The sequence below is a fragment of the Macrobrachium rosenbergii genome, chromosome 54 (genome assembly GCF_040412425.1).
Source record: "Macrobrachium rosenbergii isolate ZJJX-2024 chromosome 54, ASM4041242v1, whole genome shotgun sequence".
NCBI lineage: Eukaryota > Metazoa > Arthropoda > Malacostraca > Decapoda > Palaemonidae > Macrobrachium > Macrobrachium rosenbergii.
The window spans coordinates 27,878,198-27,900,274 of NC_089794.1; the positions used below are offsets into that span (position 1 = coordinate 27,878,198).

The 22,077-nt window shown below is 37.1% G+C and overlaps 1 protein-coding gene across 8 annotated transcripts in view; it reads right to left on the minus strand.

Moving 5' to 3' along the window:
- Positions 1-22,077, minus strand: part of LOC136834911 (ATP-sensitive inward rectifier potassium channel 12-like) — a 359,204-nt gene that overhangs the window by 70,488 nt on the left and 266,639 nt on the right. For 5 of the 8 annotated variants that reach the window (XM_067097736.1, XM_067097742.1, XM_067097732.1 and 2 more), the window contains exon 2: positions 20,418-20,456. The exons of the other annotated variants lie outside the window; for them this stretch is intronic. In XM_067097736.1, the coding sequence (XP_066953837.1) occupies positions 20,418-20,456 (39 nt within the window). The remainder of the gene's footprint in view (positions 1-20,417; positions 20,457-22,077) is intronic. 8 annotated transcript variants of the gene reach the window in all.

Consider the following 22,077-nt stretch of genomic DNA (forward strand, 5'->3'; position numbering starts at 1 on the left):
AGTAATAATGCGGGCGTCCTGTTTTGTTATACATCGCGTTATTTTCATCGAGATAATTACATTGCCCTAATTACGCTGCATGGCGATTACATTATAATTACATTACCAGTGAAATCAACGTTATGCTCTTGCACCGTTTTGTAAATATATCGCATCCAAAAATAATCACTGAATATTAATATAATCAGTGACATTTTCTGAACAGAACGGAATAAAGAATTTGAGCCAAAGGCCAAGCACTGGGACCTATGAGGTCACTCAGCGCTGAAACGTAAATTGAGAGTAAAAAGGTTTGAAAGGTGTAGAAGGAGGAAAACCTATGAAACGACTGTTAGAAAAGGGTGGAAAGTAAGATGGAAGAAAGAGAATATGAACGGAGTTACAGTAAAAAAAAAAAAAAATAATGGGGTTGTAGCTAGGGGTCGAGGAGACGCTGCACAGAACCTTAAGTAATGCCTACAGTGCACCGCGTGAGGTGCAGTGGCGGCACTAACCGGCCCCATCCACTGGGTTCAATTTTCTGAAATTACCAGATTCCATTACACAATAAAAGAGAAAAATGTACTATTACAAAAAAGTAACAAACAAAAATAGACTTTTATCACTGAAATATACCATAAAAATCAGTGATTTAATCACAGATACATTAAGTAATATCAAAACATGTGTAATCTTAGGCATTTGCAATATAAAATTAAATCAAAAGCAAACCAAACCCTTTAATGTATAAAAGAGTAAATAAAAAAAAAATACAAACAATAAAAAAAAGTAATTTAAAGGTAATCTAAAAAAAAGTAAAAGTTTTTATTCAATAAAAAGGGGCAAAATTTAAGGACTATTATTATTATTATTTATTATCATTATTATTATTATTATTATTATTATTACTCAGAAGACGAACCCTTGTTCATATGAAACATGGCTGCAGGAGCCACTGTCTTGAAATTCAAACTTCCAAAGAATATTATGGTGTTCAACTGAAGTAGGTTACAGAAGATAACAGAAAATAAAGAAAGAAGAGATCAGTTAACAGAAAAAAATAAAGGACGAATTAATAAACAAAAAAGACAAATTATAAGGAAATTCCTCATCATTCTTCTTTAATGATGATGAAGTGGATCCTTAGTGCGGTGTCCTTTTATTTCTTTTTACATTTACGGTATATTTCTCCATTATCGCTTCGTTTTTAGTTTTCTGTAAGAGAAAACTATTGTGCCGGCTTTGTCTGTCCGTCCTCACTTTATACAGTGTCCCCACTTTTTCTGTCCGCCCTCAGATCTTAAAAACTACTGAGGCTAGAGGGCTGCAAATTGTCATGTTGGTCATCCACCCTCCAATCATCAAACATACCAAATTGCAGCCCTCTAGCATCAATTGTTTTGATTTTATTTAAGGCTAAAGTTAGCCATGATCGTGCTTCTGGCAACGATATAGGATAAGTCACCACCGGACCGTGGTTAAAGTTTCATGGGCCGCGGCTCATACAGCATTATACCGAGACCACCGAAAGATAGATCCATTTCCGGTGGCGTTGATTATACGATGTACAGAAAACTCGATTGCATTTTTTACTTGTTCATTATTGTCTGCGCTCCACAACATCATCAAAATACCACCTGCGAATTCCTAAAGGACAGTCGACGAACGGTAGGCAAAATACAGGTGAAAGGGGAACAGGTAATTTAAATCACGTAGGAATTAAATGACTATATATTCTCGCGCTGACGTCACGAGAAATAAATGGTGTTGGGTGGCAACTCAACTCTCTCCCCACCCCTACCCTGTCTAAAACCCGCCCCCCCCCTACACCCTTCCCCTTCATTAAAGGCCTGCTTCTCACCCCCATCTTAAATATGTATCAGTCTGGAATGCCGACAGAGCCTCTTGGGAGCAGGGTCGTGATTTCTGGAGGAGGAGGAGGAGGAGGAGGAGGAGGAGGAGGAGGGAGGAGGAGGAGGAGGAGGAGGAGGAGGAGGGAGGAGGAAGAGGGAGAGAGGAGGGAGGAGGGGAAGGGATTGGGGGGACTTTGACCAAGAGAGACAGAGGGTCTTTTGGCCTTGACATGACAGAAATTCTTACAATGTTATTTGGGTCCTTGTGAATTTCTTCGGTGGCTTACTTGACCTATATTAGATGGGTAAATGCTATATGGATGTGTACGCATTCAAATATGCATATATATTAGTACGTGTGTTTATGTAAGTATGCATGTATTATGTGTGTGTGTATATATATATATATACACACATATATATATGTATGTATACATATATATACTGTACTGTATATTTATATATATATATATATATATATATATATATATATATATACATATACATATACACATACGACCACTCACGAGTATATACGAAAGCGCCTCATTTGGAAATAACTACTCAAGTGAAGGGCATTAAAGAACTTGAAAACCTAGGGGCGCCTACAATTTGTTATATAATTTCTATACGAATCAAAGTTCCGAGGAAAAATTATATACAAAACAGTAATTCCATCAAAGAAACAAAATTCTATAAAAAAAAAGTAATTTTACATTTCAAACAAAATTATACACAAAAAAACAGTAATTCTATCAAAGGAAATAAGCTCTAAAAGCAAAAGAGGAATAAATACCATCCAATCCAGGCCACTAACCTAATTTATTCAGGAAACTGGGACAGCAAATAACCCGCTACAAAACAGGCGCCATCTTTAACTGTGTCATCATGGAGGGATTAGTTGCATAATATGGGGGAAACTCTTTTCGAACACTGAGAGAGAGAGAGAGAGAGAGAGAGAGAGAGAGAGAGAGAGAGAGAGAGAGAGAGAGAGAGAGAGAGAGAGAGAGATCGGGGTTACTTTCTTTTTAGAGGGAGAGTGAGAGAGTTGGGTTACTTTCCTTTAGAGAGAGAGATATTTTCTTTTAGGAGAGATAGGGAGAACATAAAGAGAAAATTTCTTTTAGAGAGAGAGAGAGAGAGAGAGAGAGAGAGAGAGAGAGAGAGGTTAGAGAGAGAGACTTGGGAGAGAGAGAGAGATACTTTCTTTAAGAGAGAGAGAGAAAAATTACTTTTTTTTAGAGGAGACCAAGAGAACATGAAATTACTTCTTTTAGAGGTTACTTTCTTTGAGAGAGAAATGGGACTTTTCTTTTAAAGAAGAAAAATGAGAGAGAGAGAGAAATGAGAGTTACTTTCTTTTAGAGAGAGACCGAGAGACTTGGGTTACTTTCTTTGAGAGAGAGATACTTTCTTTAAGAGAGAGAGAGAGAGAAAAATGTAGTTACTTTCTTTTAGAGAGAGACCGAGAGAACATGAAGTTACTGTCTTTTAGAGAGAGAGAGAGAGAGAGAGAGAGAGAGAGAGAGAGAGAGAGAGAGAGAGAGAGAGAGAGAGAGAGAGAGAGAGAGAGAATAAGGGAAAACAGCTTCTTATAGTCTTCTAAAATAATGAGTTCGCTAAAAAAAATTCATTCAAGATATTAAGTAGTGAATAAATTCAAACCATCCAAGAAATTAAAAAGAAAAATAAATTCAAATCATATAAGAAATTAAATAGTGAATAAATTCAAACCATCCAAGAAATTATACATAAAAATAAATTCAAACCATCTAAGAAATTAAAGTGAATAAATTCAAACTATCCAAGAAATTAATAGAAAAATAAATTCAAACCATCCAAGAAAATAGAAAAATAAATTTAAAACATCCAGGAAATTAAATAGAAAAATAAATTCAAATCATCCAAGAAATTAAACAAAAAATAAATTCAAGCCATCCAAGAAATGAAAGCGACAAATAAATTCAAACTATCCAAGAAATGAAAGCGACAAATAAATTCAAACCATCCAAGAAATTAAACAGTAAAATAAATTCAAGCCATCCAAGAAATTAAATAGCAAATAAGCTTCAAGATAATTATCAATATCTCCCCAATGATTGCTTTCGAAGATACAATTAATTAAAGACCGATTCCTATGCCAAATCTGCTTACGAGGTTTTCGTTTCTCAAGCAACCTCCGAAAAGGTGGTTCGAATTGGCCCAGGTTTCAAAGAGGACCGCTCGGAGGCTGCAGAGCCAATTAACTAGGATTTAGACCTTGCTTTATGTGTCTCGTAGACGTCTAATGCCCGCCACTGGTAAATCTTCCGGGAATTCTTTAATCTTCTTTGTTAACTAACAACCGTACGATAATTAAACTGATTTTTATTATTAGTTTCTGTGTCCATCTTTTCATTATCCATAATGATTCTCAGTTCCTTTACTGAATTGAATTGAATATAGAATTTAGGCCAAAGGCCAAGCACTGGGACCTATGAGGTCATTCAGGGCTGAAACGGAAATGGACAGTAAAAAGGTTTGAAAGGTGTAACAGGAAAAACCTCTTAGCAGTTGCACTAAGAATCAATTGTTAGGAGAGGGTGGAAAGTAAGTTGGAAGGAAGAGAATATGGAAGGCGGTACAGTAAAATGAACGAATGGGGTTGCAGCAAGGACCGAGGCACGCTGCAAAGAACCTTAAGTAATGCCTACAGTGCACCGCAAGAGGTGCATTGACGGCACTAACCCCCTACGGGGCTCAGTTGCTGCATTAATAACTCGTTTATTAGTATCGATTCTGAATCACTTTACCCACCTCTTCAAACTTCGTAAAAACCAACTTTATCGTGAACACATTCTTGAAATAGTTTCAATTCACTGTGGCAATTTAATCTATCAAATTTTTCATTTCTCCGTGATTACTCTCCGTTGTTCCACCAAGTCTTCGCTTCTCTGTTAATTCAGTTATTTTTTTTTTAATAATTTTTAATTCTAATTTTTTACCTCTCCAACTTCTCCAACTTCTCACTCAAGGTCGAGAATTGGTATGTTTAATCTTGAAGTCAGAGACGGCTTCTTATACAATATCACAAGTTAGAATACGAAGTTTGCAACAGAGAGAAACATTAAATAACAAGTAACAATTGCGCCAAAGTTTCTTCGGGCCAGTCGAGTTTTCTGTACAGCCGCTTCAGCGTATAATCAAGGCCACCGAAAACAGATCTATCTTTCGGTGGTCTCGGTATAATGCTGTTAGAGCCGCGGCCCATGAAACTTTAACCACGGTCCGGTGGTGGCCTGTCCTGTAACGTTGCCAGAAGCACTGTTACGGCTAAATTTAACCTTAAAGAAAATAAAAACTACTGAGGATAGAGGGCTACAATTTGGTATGTTTGATGATTGGAGGGTGGATGATCAACATATCAATTTGCAGCCCTCTAGCCTTAGTAGTTTTCAAGATCTGAGGGCGGACAGAAAAAGTGCGGACAGAATAGAGTGCGGACGGACAGACAAAGCCGACACAATAGTTTTCTTTTACAGAAAACTAAAAACGAAAGCAAACAACAGGAAAACTTAGGATACCCTCAGGGGCACTGAACCAAAGTCTTAAATGAAAATGCTTCTCGGAATGTTTGCAGTCGAATGCAATCAAGGGAGAGAGAGAGAGAGAGAGAGAGAGAGAGAGAGAGAGAGAGAGAGAGAGAGAGAGAGAGAGAGAGAGTTCCTTTCAAACGTTGCTTGCCCTGAAGAACGTTTGTTTCGAAAAGGACGCTTTTTGTTATCCAGTTTTCTCTCCAGTCAGGTTATCAGGTGAAATATCTCTACGTTCTCTCAGGTGGCGACGATTCAGTTTCCACGCGAGTCAGGAGCTGAATTTACAAAGTTGAAAACGTAATTAAAAATAATTTAAAAAAACGTTCTGGATTCCTCATTTAGAGAACTTAATTTACACTGTCAAACTGAAAAACTCGTGATATAATCACAAAAACGTAATTGAAAAAAAGTTTTGGATTTCTCATTTAAAGAACTGAATTTACATTGCCAATGTGAAGAACTCATGAAGTATGCCGCAAAAACGTTATTAAAAACAGTTATGGATTTCTCGTCTGGAAAATTTAATTTACGCTGTCAAGGTGAAAAACTCATGAAATATCACACAATAACGTTATTTAAAAAAAATTGGATTTCTTATTTAGAGCACTGAATTTACACTGTCAAAGTGAAAAACTCGTGTAATATGTCACGAAAACGTAAACAAAACAGACATTTCGGATTTCTCGTTTGGAGGCAAGATTCGTCCCCGGTGGCAAATGGCTGAGAAATATGCTAGTACTGCACCAGCCCCGGTGTTTTTGCCATGCCCCTAGGTTTGGTTAGGTTAGGCTGGGTTAGATAAGTTTGAATAAGTTCCTCCGAGATAATTTAGGTGTGGGAAACATAATGGGATTATTTTCAAGAAAATTCTGTGGCTGGTTTTCAAGATACGGCGTCCCGCTTTTTTCAGGGAAAGGTCCGGTACTCGGTTACATCTCGGCTAACCGGTGACGCCACAGTGAAAGATCCGAATAATAAAAATTTGTAAGGACAAAGAGCGGCTGCGTCTCGGGAAGATCGAAAATAAACAAATGTTTAATCCTTTGATCATTCAGGAGTGTGGCTGGAGAAAAAGCTGTGAATTTACTGTGATTTTAAGTGGAACGGAATATAGAATTTAGGGCAAAGGCCAAGCGCTGGGACCTACGAGGTCATTCTACGCTGAAATGGAAACGGAGAGGTTTGAAAGGTGTAACAGGAGGAAAACTTCTCAGTTGCATTATGAAGTATTGTTTGAGAAGGTGGAAAGTAAGATGGAAGAAAGATAATATGAATAGAGGTACAGTAAAAGGGATGAAAGAGGTTGCAGTTGCAACCACGGGCCGAAGGGACGCTGCAAAGAACCTTAACTAATGCCTACAGTGCACCGCGTGAGGTGCACTGACGGCACTAACCCCCTACTTTGGCGATTTTAAGTGTTGACTGTCCGAGGATGGAAGAGAATGAGAGTGCTTATTTGGGTTTACAGAAATAAATATTCTAGTTATTCGTGTGATACGAAGACAGAGAGAGAGAGAGAGAGAGAGAGAGAGAGAGAGAGAGAGAGAGAGAGGAAAAGTCCTAAACCAGGAAAGCGCACAGAGAGAGAGAGAGAGAGAGAGAGAGAGAGAGAGAGAGAGAGAGAGAGAGAGAGAGAGAGAGAGAGGAGGACGATAGGTTGTTTGGTATTGACAAATCCCTTTGCATAAAATAACAGAAGGTGTTCCAGTAATATTCGTTTTCTGTACTTTGACGAGAATTATTTCATCATAAAAACGGCAAACAATAAATAAATACAAAGATAAATAAATAAATATAAAACATATAAAAAATTAAAAAAATTAGAGATTTTCGGAAGGACAAGTTTTCGAAAAATTTATCCTTACTGAATATTACGGTCCACATTTAAAAATCTTCCATTAACTTCCCCTGTACTTTTTGACCACAATAGCTCGGTTATCATTGTAGGTATTCTCAATATTCTTATCGCATCGAACAAGTCGATATTTTCGAGTTTTTAACAGATACTTTCATGAAAAATGGAATAATTAAATATTCCACTAAATATTCCTTTTACTAGGAATAACAAATTTATTAAGCTTTAGAATAAATGCAATGTATATCATGGCTTCGAAAAAGAGAATACACTTTGAAAACAGGGTTTGTTAATATTTTTTTAACATTCCTTTGCATCGAGAAATTATTATTTGTAATTTGACCACAAATTACGAAAATATGAAATAGCTTTCAGCACACGCAATTTTTAATGCAGCAGCCACGACCAAATAGAGAGAGAGAGAGAGAGAGAGAGAGAGAGAGAGAGAGAGAGAGAGAGAGTCCTAAACCAGAAACCAGGAAGAGAGAGAGAGAGAGAGAGAGAGAGAGAGAGAGAGAGAGAGAGAGAGAGAGAGAGAGAGAGAGAGTCCTAAACCAGGAAAGCGCAGAGAGAGAGAGAGAGAGAGAGAGAGAGAGAGAGAGAGAGAGAGAGAGAGAGAGAGAGAGAGAGAGAGAGTCCTAAACCAGGAAGAGAGAGAGAGAGAGAGAAAAAAAAACATCCACGAGAGAGGAGAGAAACCAGGAGAGAGAGAGAGAGAGAGAGAGAGAGAGAGAGAGAGAGAGTCCTAAACCAGAGAACAGAGAGAGAGAGAGAGAGAGAGAGAGAGAGAGAGAGAGAGAGAGAGTCTAAACCAGAAGAGAGAGAGAGAGAGAGAGAGAGAGAGAGAGAGAGAGAGAGAGAGAGAGAGAGAGAGAGAGAGAGGACAAATGCCTAAATCCCGGTAAAAGTAACAGCACCACAGAAATCGTGACATCGCAAGTTACGAAAAACGAGGCAAGGAGAGAATGCCAAAGCTGGGCATCAGAGGGTTAAAAAAAAAACATCCACGGAAGGACAAGCAAGTCACTGCCCCGAAGATTCGCAACGCCACTCAGAATCCCGAGAGTCTTCTGGCGATCCTGGGCACAGTGCCAACATCTCCAAAGTGAGAGAGAGAGAGAGAGAGAGAGAGAGAGAGAGAGAGAGAGAGAGAGAGAGAGAGAGAGAGAGAGAGAGAGAGAGAGAGAATGTGGTCGCATGATTTCTGAAGTTTTTTAAATCCCTGAATTCTAATGTGAATTTGGTTTACGTTGCAGGAGAATTCTGCTTAATATATATATGTATGTACATATATGTATGTATATAAACATATATGTATATATATATTATATGTATATATATATATATATATATATATATATATATATATATATATATATATATATATATATATATATATATATATATATACACATAAAATAAATCTCCTGAAATACGGTGGCTTCAGAGAATTAATAAGGCGGTGGTCTGTGTTACATTCAAACCCTGACTGATGGATCATGGGTAAGCCCTCCCCCATTCTCTTCCCCCCCTCTCTCTCTTATTTTACTGTAATAGATATTTCAATAGAACAACCTTTAGTGTTTACCACTAGCAGTCTCTCATTACTGACCTAGATATATATATATATATATATATATATATATATATATATATATATATATATATATATATAATAATAATAATAATAATAATATCCAGCCATCAGAAAAAGTTCTTAGATTGGTTGATTGATTGGTTATGAAATTTAGGTCTTGAAGAACAAGCGCCGGAACCCATCAGGATTATTCAGCGCAGCAATGAAGATGAAATATATAAATTAATGATGCCATTGACAGTGAAAAGTGAATGATAACATACCGCACTATTAAAATTCAGCGTTAAAATATGAACGTAAAAAACGAGAATGATACTAGATAAAAACCCATATAAAAAATAAATATATATAAAACTTTTATATTTAAAATATATATTTAGTATATAAAATAATATTCTTTGAAACCCACGAGGAACGTGGAAGAGATTATAAGCCCCCGGGTGGAGTAAATAACAGTAACCTTCAATTTAACGAAGAGTAAACTCCGGTCTAATTGACGTCCCTGGTAGTAAAGGCGTGTCTTTCTAATAGAAACGGAAAATAAAAAAACATACCGCCTTAATTAACTTCTATTCGGAGGAATTTCTTTTTTTTTTTTCCTGATGGTTTCCCCTAATCTGCTGACGTGCCAAAATTGGGACCACGCGATTTCCCAAAATTCTTTCGAGTTGCAGAAGGGATAGTGAGTGAGTTTTGGATCAAGTCTTATCAGATGGTACGCGATAATGAAGAATAGAATGGAGAATTTAGGCCTGAGGACAAGCGCTGGGACTTATGAGGTCATTCAGCGCTGAAAGGGAAATTGACAGTAAGAAGTTTTGAAAGGTGTAGGAGGAGGTAAGCCTCGCAGCTGCACTATGAAAATTGTTAGAGAGGGTGGAAAGTCAGATGGAAGAAAGAGAATATGAACGGAGGTACAGTAAAAGGAATGAAAGACGTTGCAGCTAGGTGCCGAAGGGACGCTGCAAAGACCCTTAAGTAATGCCTACAGTGCACCACGTGAGGTGCACTGGCAGCACGACCCCCCTTCGGGACAGAAGGTATACTGACTGATATGATGTAATAGATTGTTTTGATAAGGGGAGTGAGTTTTGGATTAAGGCTTATCAGATGGTATGCGATAATGAAGGTTTACCAGTTCGTCTCTTATCGGAATTTTAATAGATTTCTCCTCGTGGATACAGGATGAAGTTTTCGTAATTTTAATGAGAGCTTTTTTGTGGAACAGTCTCCCCGAGGATGCTGTGCAAATTTATTTATTAATTTGTTACTTTATCTTTTTTTATTTTCTAATAACTGTTCACTTCTTTTTGCATTTCCTATTACCATCTGTTACTTCTTTCAATTGAACACCATATATTCTTTGGAAGCTTGAATTTCAAGTCAACGGCCCCCTGTGGTGGTGATTGCCATTCATACTTCAAAAGAATAGGATTCATCTTCTCAATAATAATAATAATAATAATAATAATGATAATAATAATAATAATAATAATAATAATAATAATAATAATCTCTTATTCTAAAGATTTACAGGGGCAACTTCAAGATCGCGAGCAAAACATTGTCTAAATTTAACCCCCAACGAACAGTTTCGCTTCTGAAGCCAAAATGGAGTGGCCGCTTTCTTCCGCGACTCTGAAACAACTACTGGTCGCCATCTGCGTCTCGTTTCAAGACCTGCTGTTTACAGAGATCTCTGGGAGCACACCTACTTCTACCTACTCCGTGATAGAAACGAAGGTCAATCTGACATGGCGTAAATAAAGCATTTTGTCTCGGGAGACCTTCCTTCTCGAGCAGTGAAACAAGCAACGTGATTCAAGGCAGAGATCTCTGCCAAGGAATTTGGTCTGTGTTTTTTTTTTTTTTTTTTTAGAAGGGGGGGGGAGACAAGATCGAACGAACGCATTTTAAAGTGGTTTTGTTTTTTTTTGAACGGGACTTTCATGGTCGTTAGTAAACAGGATTAGAATTTCAAGGGATGTTCTGTTCGGTACAAATGTACATTTAGGATTCAATTATAGGAGATGTGATGCATTTAACAATTCTAGTTACAGTATATTCTCTGCCAGACTTTTGGTATGTTTAAGAGCAGCGCTAATGATACTTTGAAATACAGGAAATGTGGTAGTAATTAAAACAAGAAAGGAAAATAATAATAATAATAATAATAATAATAATAAAAATAATAATAATAATAATAATAATAATAATAATAGCATGAGTCTTAAAATAAAGAAACAAATCCACATTTATGTATAAGTACATATATTTAAAGATAAAACTGTCTTTAAATGTATCTTTAAATATATATACATATACATAACTGTGGATTTGTTTCTCCAATAATAATAATAATAATAATAATAATAATAATAATATATAATAATAATAATAATAATAATAATAATAATAATGAATTTTAAAACCAAGCACTAATAATTACTAGATATTCCTCTAGTTGTCCATACATATTACTAAATTTACACCACGACAGAGAATTTCATGTCTATCTCAAAGCCAATTCTCATGGCTACAGCAACGATCTGAAATCTTCGGAGATCGTGCAAATTAACTTAAAGAATGGAATATAGAGTTTAAGCAAAGGCCAAGCACTGGGACCTAAGAGGTCATTCACCGCTGGAAAGGAAATTGAGAGCAGGTGGGTTTGAAAGGTGTAACAGGAGGAAAACCTCGATGTTGCACTTTGAAACACTTGTTAGAGAGGGTGGATAGCCAGATGGAAGAAAGATAATATGAATGGAGGCACAGTAAAAGGAAAATTAATTTAAGAATAAGGCCTCGCTAACCTTAGGCACATGTCATTTTACACATTTACTCTGTTTCTTCTCATCCGTTTCTGATCAATCTCTGGATAATCTTTTCAGCTCAGCAGAGAAGTGAGTGATGGTGAATGGTACAAAAAAATAAAAATCATATTTAAACCCATATCTGATTCCATATTATTGGCGAGTTTTTTTATGTTTTTTATTGACGAGTTCTGTTTTTTTTTTATATCTTGTGACCTTGGGAGTAAGTCTATGGTATATATTTTTATTTGGGTCATCTTATATACAGTATATAGGGGCCTATATATGTTTGATTTTTTGTATACATATAAAGTATATACACATACATATAAATGATATATATGTGTATACACACCCCATATATATATATATATATATATATATATATATATATATATAAATATATATATATATATATATATATATATATATATATATATATATAATCTATATATATATATATATATATATATATATATATATATAAATATATATATATATATATATATATATATATATATATATATATATATATATATATATATATATATATATATATATATATATATATATATATATATATATATATATATATATATATATATATATATATAAAATATACACATCCCCACAAAAAGTGTATTTATGTAACATAATTGACATCAACCTTAAATAAAATATAATGGTTAAACATTCATTGGCCTTACCAACTTCTTTCGTAGTTAATAAAGATGAAAAACATCCGTTTGTTACTTGAAATAAATCAAACTTACCTTAAGCCAAATAGCACTAAGTCAAATCCTCTCAATGACCTCCATAAGAACATTTCAGAAAAAAACTTCAAAGTCACCATCAAGGGAAATATTTCCCGACTATCACTCTATGACACAAGCGGATCCAGGAAAATTTTATGGGTGGGCCACCAATTTTCATAATATACATATAAATATACATATATATATAATATACATAAATTCATACATATATATATGTATGTATAATATACATACATAAAAAATTTTCGCAAAATTTTATTATTATTTCTATGAATTTTTTTTATTTTTTCCCATTTTTATACTTATTTACGTTACTATTATCTAAATAAATCTACAATATCTTATTTTGTCATTATTTACCATGGGGGGGGGGACGTGCCCATGTGCCCCCCCCCAACCCTGGATCCGCTAGTGCTCTATGACATTTCGTATAATTCTTCATTAAATTTCAAAGTATAAACATCTAACTCTTACACAATTTACAAATATACAAATGACATTTTGGAAAAACTCGTTGGTTTTCGGTAGACTTAACCAAGGAACAATGAAGTACAATATAACACCAGTTAATTTTAGCCCAGGTTTACGATTGTCTTACTCAGAATTCATCCACGCTGCAGTACATGTCATGTACATGTCGGCAACATATCACTTACATGTCGCGAACAAGTTGACAACAAGTCGACGACTGTGAGAGGAGGCCGAACGTTTTTGGCAAATGCTGGACAACAGGATGAAACAGTTGTTATAACTACCGATAAGTCCTTGACTTGTATCCAGCCTGTTTGCGATGTGTGTGCGATAAGTTGGCGATTTGTTTGTGACATGTTTAACTACAATGTGGACGCAACCTTAATCTCAGGTCAGGGCTTTCTCGGTCAGGTCTTGTAGCTGATCTTTCATCAGGATACAAACGTAACCTGGTTTGATAGTGGTAACTCGGTATCAGCAACACGAGTCGCTTGTACCATGGGTTTGCTAACATCGACAATGACCTTGACTAAACCATCTATTGATTTCAGCTACCAATTGCTCTACATTTCATGGGAATTATCACCTGAAACACATCATCAGGTGTGAGCTATTTTCATGCACAAAATAAAAGAGTAAAAAAATGGCAAGATGCATCAAAATTACTAATCATATTTAAAGGACATCTAATCAGCCTATTCTGCCATACATACTTGAGAGCGGCGTCACGCGGGCGAGTTTCTGGCACCTTTTAAAATCTTCCGACCATCAACTTTTGCACCGTGTGACCAATATTGGTGATGTGACTGATGTCAATTGCTGGCTGTTTTGTGCATCGTCTTGTGGCAAGATGCTAAAAAGTGCCAATGAACGCGCCCGTCTATGAACCTACCCGATCAAAACTACATCTACAACCTTTAGGAGCTTAAATAAAAATTTAAGGATGCCTTGGTCATAAGAAAGTTAGAGGAATGAATTCTGTAAGAATTTTATGAGTTTAAAAAAAGGAGTTTGTAACAGGTTAAAGGAGGAGAATATATTGTTTCTATGGGGCACAGATGGGTAAGATAATACTAAGAGGGAAGTTATCGTACATCGTTTTTCTATGCAGCCAGATACAGTGGGCGGTGGGGGACCACGTCAGCATATTTTCCGGCGTCTTCTGGTATCATGCAGCCAATGATAAACTAACGTGCGTTCTATTGACCACTAATATTAAAAATAAACTTAAAATTTTGTGCCCAATTTGGTTGCTGGATACCACAGGATCCCAGATAATGAACTGATGCGACGCTGGTCTTTGGTGGGATAGAGGAAGTGAGTAGGTTTAGGGACTAAACACCCAGTTGGGAGGAAATGCCTTTATGATGTTTAGGCTTAGGGGGGATTTGGTACGTGCGTTTAATGGGTTGGTTATCTGAAGAGTAGAACTAAACATTAAATGCATGCTGTAGTCTCTATTTATAGTACTTCAAAATGATTGTTACTCATGCCTATATATATATATATATATATATATATATATATATATATATATATATATATATATATATATATATATATATATATATTAATATATATATATATATATATATATATATATGGGAGTTTGTGTCAGTATGTTTAGAGAGAGAGAGAGAGAGAGAGAGAAAGAGCATTACTTTATCTGCGAATGTTTAGGAATCTAAGCTTTTTCTGATCATGCATAGAACCATATTTACTGTACTGCCATGCATAGGTTTATTGAAAAGCCCTAAGTATTCATATATCAAAAAAAGGTATACTAAGAAGCAAGCCAATCGCTCTCTCCAAATACAAATTTTGAAAGTTAAGCAATCATTAGGGTATAAACTAGATATGCAAAAGTGTCTTTCTTTTCTTCTCTATCTAATCTGAAACCCATAAAGCATATTAATTATGGAAACTCTTCAATATAAAGCAATTCACCAACAATTTTAGTTCAAGACTGATATGTTTTTAATATTCTCTATTTCAAGATACACGAATGAAATTTTCTTGTATGACCAACGCTGTAAATTTTGTTCGGACGATCCCTGTTCTCTTGGCTCGGTTGTGAAAAGTCACATTTAATGTCATTTTCCAAGTCATGTAGCTTTCGTTAATCTTAAATAGCCCTACATTGTAACTTGGGACATGTCTCTCTGATCTAAAAAAAAAAAAATAATGAAACGCAAATTCACTTTTCATTTAACATAACAATCAGGGTTTCATTGAACGGTTAGAATCTTTTAACAATTTGAAGTTTCCGCTGCACGACTGATAACCTTTCTTATTTTTCAGTTTTCGTTCAACACTATCATAAAACAGGCCTAGAGCTTTCTTTTATTAGAAAAGTAGACTTTTATCAAAATGTTACTTCGGTTCAATCTCGCCGTCAGAGTTAAGCTAACTGAAGATTTTTCTGTACGAATAGTGAACGACTTGACTGATTATATATAAATACTAGATACTCCAACATCTGCGTCAGAACATTATGCTAACTCTTTTCTAAACTAGTGACATTGACTATACATCCCCTCGTCGATTCTTAAGCTACCACAGTTGTCCAAATCACTTGAACTATGAACTAAATACACTAACTCTTTTCTAAACTAGTAACACTAATTATACAATTCCTCGTCAATTCTTAACTACCACAGTTGTCCAAATCATTTGAACTATGAACTAAATATGCTAACTCTTTTCTAAACTAGTGACATTAAATTTTGAACTATATTCCTAACTCTTTTCTAAACTAGTGACATTAATTATATATTCCCTCGTCAATTCTTAAGCTACCACAGATGCTCTAATCAGTTAAACAACTTCAACTAACAGCACAAGAAAGCCTTTACCGTCTCACAGGCCTTTGGATTTAGCTGTCGTGAGGATTGGCGTGCACCAGTTATCTAGGAACTACCCAGAAACTATCTCTAGAAATGCCCCACCCCCCCAACTCCGTGTGTGCAGTCGTAGAGGGGGTTGGGGTGGGGGGGGTAGGGGAAATGAATGTCCTAATTGGGATGGTTGTAGTGGGTGGAAATGTGTGTGCGAGGGTAGCGTTCTGTACAAGACACAAACCCCCTCCACACACACTCACACAAACAGGCACACACAAACACGCTGTTAACACAGAACACTGAATGAACAAGGACAAAACCAGTACAGCAACAACGATGACATCACAACAACAAACAAACAAACAAACAGTCACAGCACGAACAGGACTGACTAAAAAATGGGGGTGTGGTGCAGCATGTGATGGAGAAAGGGACAAAAAGTGTGCACTTACAGGTCGGTGAGTAACAGAAGGGGAATATCCGTAAGAAAACTGGAAGAAAGAATAACACACCAAGGGTTAGACGGCCACGGTACAAGTACAACCCCGTGGAATAAAAAAAAAAAGGGGGGAGGGGAATTCTAGGCCAGAGACATTGGAATTTCTAGGCCAAAGATATTGTGGGAAGGGGGTGTGACCCGGGGTCAATTTATAAGGAAAAGGGGTGGGTGGGGGGTTTCTGGTTATCATTTTGCAGGTGGCAAAAACGAGGCCTTGGATCTGGGATAAGGGGAAGGAAGGTTGGGGGAAAAGGAGGGAGGTGTATTTATCTTCATTAGAAGGCCACCTTTTGATTTCAGTGGAGACTTCAGGGCTACATTCCTTAAGTAAAGGGTAAAAGAGATATAAATATGTATATACAAGATGTAGGGACCTGGATTTCTTAACTTTAGTTACAGCTCAAGCAGTAGAACCACTGTAAGCAAATAATCAATTAAATGCACATCTCTTCCAGCTAATGACAGTTATACTGACACACACCTCATCTCACCTACTGCTGGCACCAGTAACCAAAGTTGAGAAATGACCCATAATCAAATCTGTTAATGCAATCTGATCCATATCCAGTACGACTTTTTCCCAACTCTGTCTTGGGAGACTTATCATAACTAAGAGGGTAAAAGTTACAGTTTCTGGAGAAATACAAAGATCCAAAGCTACACGCAGGGCAGGGAGTGTGTGTGCTCTATCAAAATGTGAAATACCTCTTCATACTTATGAAGACTGAACACAGCTGCAAGAGAGGATTAAGCACATGATATATGTACAAAGACGATGAATAAAGATGGATTGTTACGGCTTGGGTCGTGGGTCAGCTGGAATGGGAGCTACATTATGTACATGGCTGCAAGGCTCTCAAAGTAAAGGGTCAAAGAATCTAAAGGTGGAAGGTCGAATGAGAAGATAATCGTAAGGGAGAGGCAAAGGGGAGAGAAAATAAATCTTGGGAGATGGAAATCCACCCAACTTGCTTGCCAGAAACATTCTCGAGGGGAAAGGGTGGAAAGGAACATGCCCATTGCATCATGCTTCAAGGTGCATAGTGAGGGACCAAGACGAGATAATGACTCAATCAGAGTAAATAAGTAAATTTACCACAGAATCGTATTCTCAAGTACGCAACACCTTTATTGAAGGTTCTTACTGATTACTGGCCAGATTCTCTACGCTCCGTTCTAGCAGATGCTCACTGCACCATTCAAATTCAAAGGCAAAATCAGTCCAGTGCGAATGGCTGCATCCATTCTTTGTGGACTTTCAGGAGGCCAGGTGACAATCAGAAGCCAGCAACAAACCAGCAACAAACGCTAATAACAAACGTTAATAAGCAGCAAGGGTATGAAAGAATGTATTCGTGTTCATGTGAGCCATGTCTCTGTAGGTGACACAGACCAGGGGTATAGGGAAACAGCTCTTTTTTGTAATAATTTAGTTCTGGAAACTTGTCTGCACGTGGCTGGTGGTTGGGGACTATGTTCTAAAGGCATGGAACCACTGCAAGGTGACTGTCTGGCACAAGGAAGAAATGAAATCGCTTGCTTCTGTGGCTTGTGTTGGGGACCATGTGCTAAAGGCAAGGAACCATTGCAAGGTGACTGTCTGGTACAAGGAAGAAATGAAATCGTTTGATTGTCAGGCTTGTGGTTGAGGACCATGTGCTAAAGGCAAGGAACCACTGCAAGGTAACTGTCTGGTACAGGGCTTGTGGTTGAGGACCATGTGCTAAAAGGCAAGGAACCATTTGCAAGGTAACTGCCTGGTACAAAGAAGTGAAATCGTTTGCTAGAGGCCTATCCCAGGAAACTGTCAACTGTAGACCACGCCTATACAGATTAGTGAAAGGAACTGTCTGCTTTAATCCACCTCTGGCGAGGACGTTGATCAGGTAATAAATACTTTAATGAATTCCATCTATTTTGCTTCAGTAGACTGGTTCACTGCACTTTACGCCAGTGGTTCTTTGGTCAAGAGTGACCCGAAATAGTCTTTCAGAAGATATTTCCATCCTTTAGCAGAAAGTAGGGCACTCGAGTCCAGTACTTTTGAATCAATAATAGCTCCCATTGGCAAAAAATGTCCTTTAGAGCTATATGTATAAAAATCATCTGCCAGAGACCAACGGCAGAAAAGTGTCGACCGGAGACTAATCACAAGAAATCGTTGCAAGCTAATGTCAAAACAAGTAATAGGCCAATCAGAGGAAATAATCGAAAAGTGATAAATTATTTACAGCCGTCCAAAAGAGCGAAATCTTCTGAAAGGCTGAGGTTGACTGAAGGTCTCATGAAGAGTCATTTTGCTGACACGAAAAATGTTAAAAATCTGCACCCCAAAGTTGCTCGAAGCTCAGCCACTGCAGAAAAAGCCAATTTGGTTCACATGGCACTTGCTGATGTGTTCTTGAAACAGATAAGAAACCAAACGTGTCATAACGTCCACTGACTCAAAATCGTTTTGGACTGGGACTCATGAATGTAGCAACCACAAAATACAGAATATCTGCTGACAACCAACAGAGTGAACAACATTGTGTCAGATCAATCCCTTCAACATTCAGTTAGTAGAAATACAATGTACATGACAGAGATCAATAATTATCCAACTAATCGTAGTGAACAGACGTTGGTGATTGTTGATCGTAAATGCATAGTAAACAAGAATTCAAGGAGAGAGAGAGAGAGAGAGAGAGAGAGAGAGAGAGAGAGAGAGAGAGAGAGAGAGAGAGAGAGAGAGAGAGAGAGAGAGCCCAGGCACAAGGCTAGCTGGCAGTTTTCCAGACTGGATTCTTGAGTGGAACTGTCACAGGAATGCTTAAAGTTGACGAAGAGCAATGTGGATGGCAAAGTCATTCCCAGTGGATTCCAAAATAGAACTCCCAAGATTCCCATCAATAAATTCCTAAGAGAAAGACGTGAGAAGGGTATTTACTTCACTGCAGACGCAGAAACTGCCCAAGCTGTCAACAATACACTCCAAAGTGAAACAGACACTGGAATATTTACAGTTTTGAAGAATAACAAGGCTTCTGAGGTTATACACAGTGGACTCCTAGGTGGCACCGACACCGCAGTGCTTCGAGATTACCAGAAACATTGGTTGCCAAAAATTTCTCGACAGTGGAATTCTACCTGGCCTGATAAACTTACCAGATGATTTCTACCTTACTGTGAAGAATCCAAGTATAAAGTTAAAGTATACCTCAGTTTAACCAGACCACTGAGCTGCTTAACACCTCTCCTAGGGCTGGCCCGAAGGATTAGACTTATTTTACGTGGCTAAGAACCAACTGGTTACCTAGCAACGGGACCTACAGCTTATTGTGGAATCCGAACCACATTATACCGAGAAATGAATTTCTATCACCAGAAATAAATTCCTCTAATTCTTCATTGGCCGGCTGGAAAATCGAACGCAGGCCCAGCAAAGTACTAGCCGAGAACGATATCCACCCGTCCAACGAGGAACTACACTCCAAGTATAGGAAATGAATGTAGATAGAGAGAGGGAGTTTCCAGATCAGGAAGGTGGGAAGCCTGGGTGGAGAGATGGAAGCCTTCTTAGAAGATTGTTTCAAAGAATTCATGAGCAAAGAATTCATGAGCAGTCACTAAACACTGGATTTCCAGATTGGTAAAAGCATTACAATAGCATAGAGAGAGAGAGAGAGAGAGAGAGAGAGAGAGAGAGAGAGAGAGAGAGAGAGAGAAGAGAAAAACAAAGCTTCACATGAACGCAGGACTTGTGGGGATGGGAAAATACTGCAACAAGTCAGAGCTGCTGGACTTAGAATAAATGCACAAAAAATACGTATGGCAGAGAAGCACACGAGGGGGGGAAAAATAGTTTCCCCTACAGGGAAAAAAATAGGGGAAAATGTTCAACTCCTAGGGGAGAAAAAAATAAACTATCGAATGCCAAAATCAACTCGGGCGAATGTTACGAAGGGTAAGCCTGGAGTATATATGTATATATATATATATATAATAAATAGAGGGACGTTGGGGGAAGTAATAAGATAAAACTGGGGAGGAGGAGGAGGAGGAGGAAGAGGAGGAGGCGATTTTTGTATATATATAGATAAAACCAAGCCTTAAACATACAACATCCCACGAGATGGGTGAACTGCAGTAGAAGGGCAGCTGATGACCGTCCACTTACAAATCGATCATGAACTGATAAGGAAGTCCAGCCAGGAAGCTGCAATTGAAACCACACACACTAAAATGAAAGTCATCTTGGACTGAGATCAAAAATAAAAAAAAAATAAGAATTAATCAAAACACTTCATAATTAGACACCTTTTAAAAAAAAAGACAAAAGTGAACAGGCAAAACAAAGGACATGTTAAATGCATCTTACAGTCTACTACGTGGATGGAGCCTCTCACTGGACAAGAATTGTAAATAAAATAAAGGCTACTTTTGAGTGTTTTTTTTTTTTTTAAACTACATCCATGACAGCGAGAGATCCAAGAATAATCAAGAACAGTCTACTACGAATATTGATGACAGAAAAATGGTGACACCTACGAACAAAAAAACAAAAGATTTATTTAGAAAACAGTGAATGAGCTTACAAGTGTCAAAAAAGGATTATTTTGTGCAATATTGGAACAAAACTGTGTGACAATCAGCCAAAAGTAAACATTTTAAAAAAAGAAATTCCATTTGTAAATGACATCAAAAACAATGTGCATTACACATAGAGGCTCTATGCGGGTGATGATGATAATAATGATAATAATGTGAATGATGATGATGATGATAATGAATTAGAGATGACAGGTCACAGCCACAGACAGACACAAAGACAATGAACACAGCCCTCAACAATGAAACGAGCGACAAACGAACAAAAATACAAGGAACACGGTTCAAGAAAACAGGGTCTTGGGGTGAAGACCAGGTCACGGGTCGTATTAGGTCATACTACCTGCGGATGAGGATGACGTAATGTCACGTGACCTGACGCTCACACGTTCAAATTTGCACTTATTTGTTATCGTTCGGTGCACATTACGAATATATCCTTCCGCTAATTTTTATAGAAAGACTCTCGTAGTTTAAGTCGTAGTAAGCTTTATGCAACATATAAAATATCTCGTTAATATGCAAAATATCCTTGTGCATAAACCTTAGTTCTCTCTGAAACGACATATTAATTATAAATATTACAATATTTTAATTACTGACATATGTATTTATATACATATACATATATATCTATATGTAATCTCTTTATACATAAACATCATTTTTCTATATTTGTTCTCAATGATGTTTCTGTATATCTGGGTAAATTTCATTATTTCTCGACAATGTGAAATGGTATTGTTGCATGTGCAATAAATGTGGGGATGTAGACTATTGTGTGTTATCAAAGCTTTCAAATTCCAATTTAGACGGTTTTTTCGTGCTTGACAATTTGGCAAATTGAAATGAATTGAATACAGAATTTAGGCCAAAGGCCAAGCACTGGGACCTATGAGGTCATTCAGTGCTGAGACGGAAAGTGACAGTAAAAGGTTTGAAAGGTGTAACAGGAAGAAAACCTCAAAGCAGCTGCACTATGAATCAATTGTTAGGAGAGGGTGGAAAGTAAGATGGAAGAAAGAGAATATGAAAGGAGGTACAGTAAAAGGAACGACAGGGGTTGCAGCTAGGGACCGAAGGCACGCTGCAAAGAACCTTAAGTAATGACTACAGTGCACAACGTGTGGTACACTGGCGGCACTACCCCAATGCAGGGAATTTGGCAAATTGACTTCATAATAAAGAGAATCATAGAATAGAGACTCGAAAGCAAGAGAGACTACAAG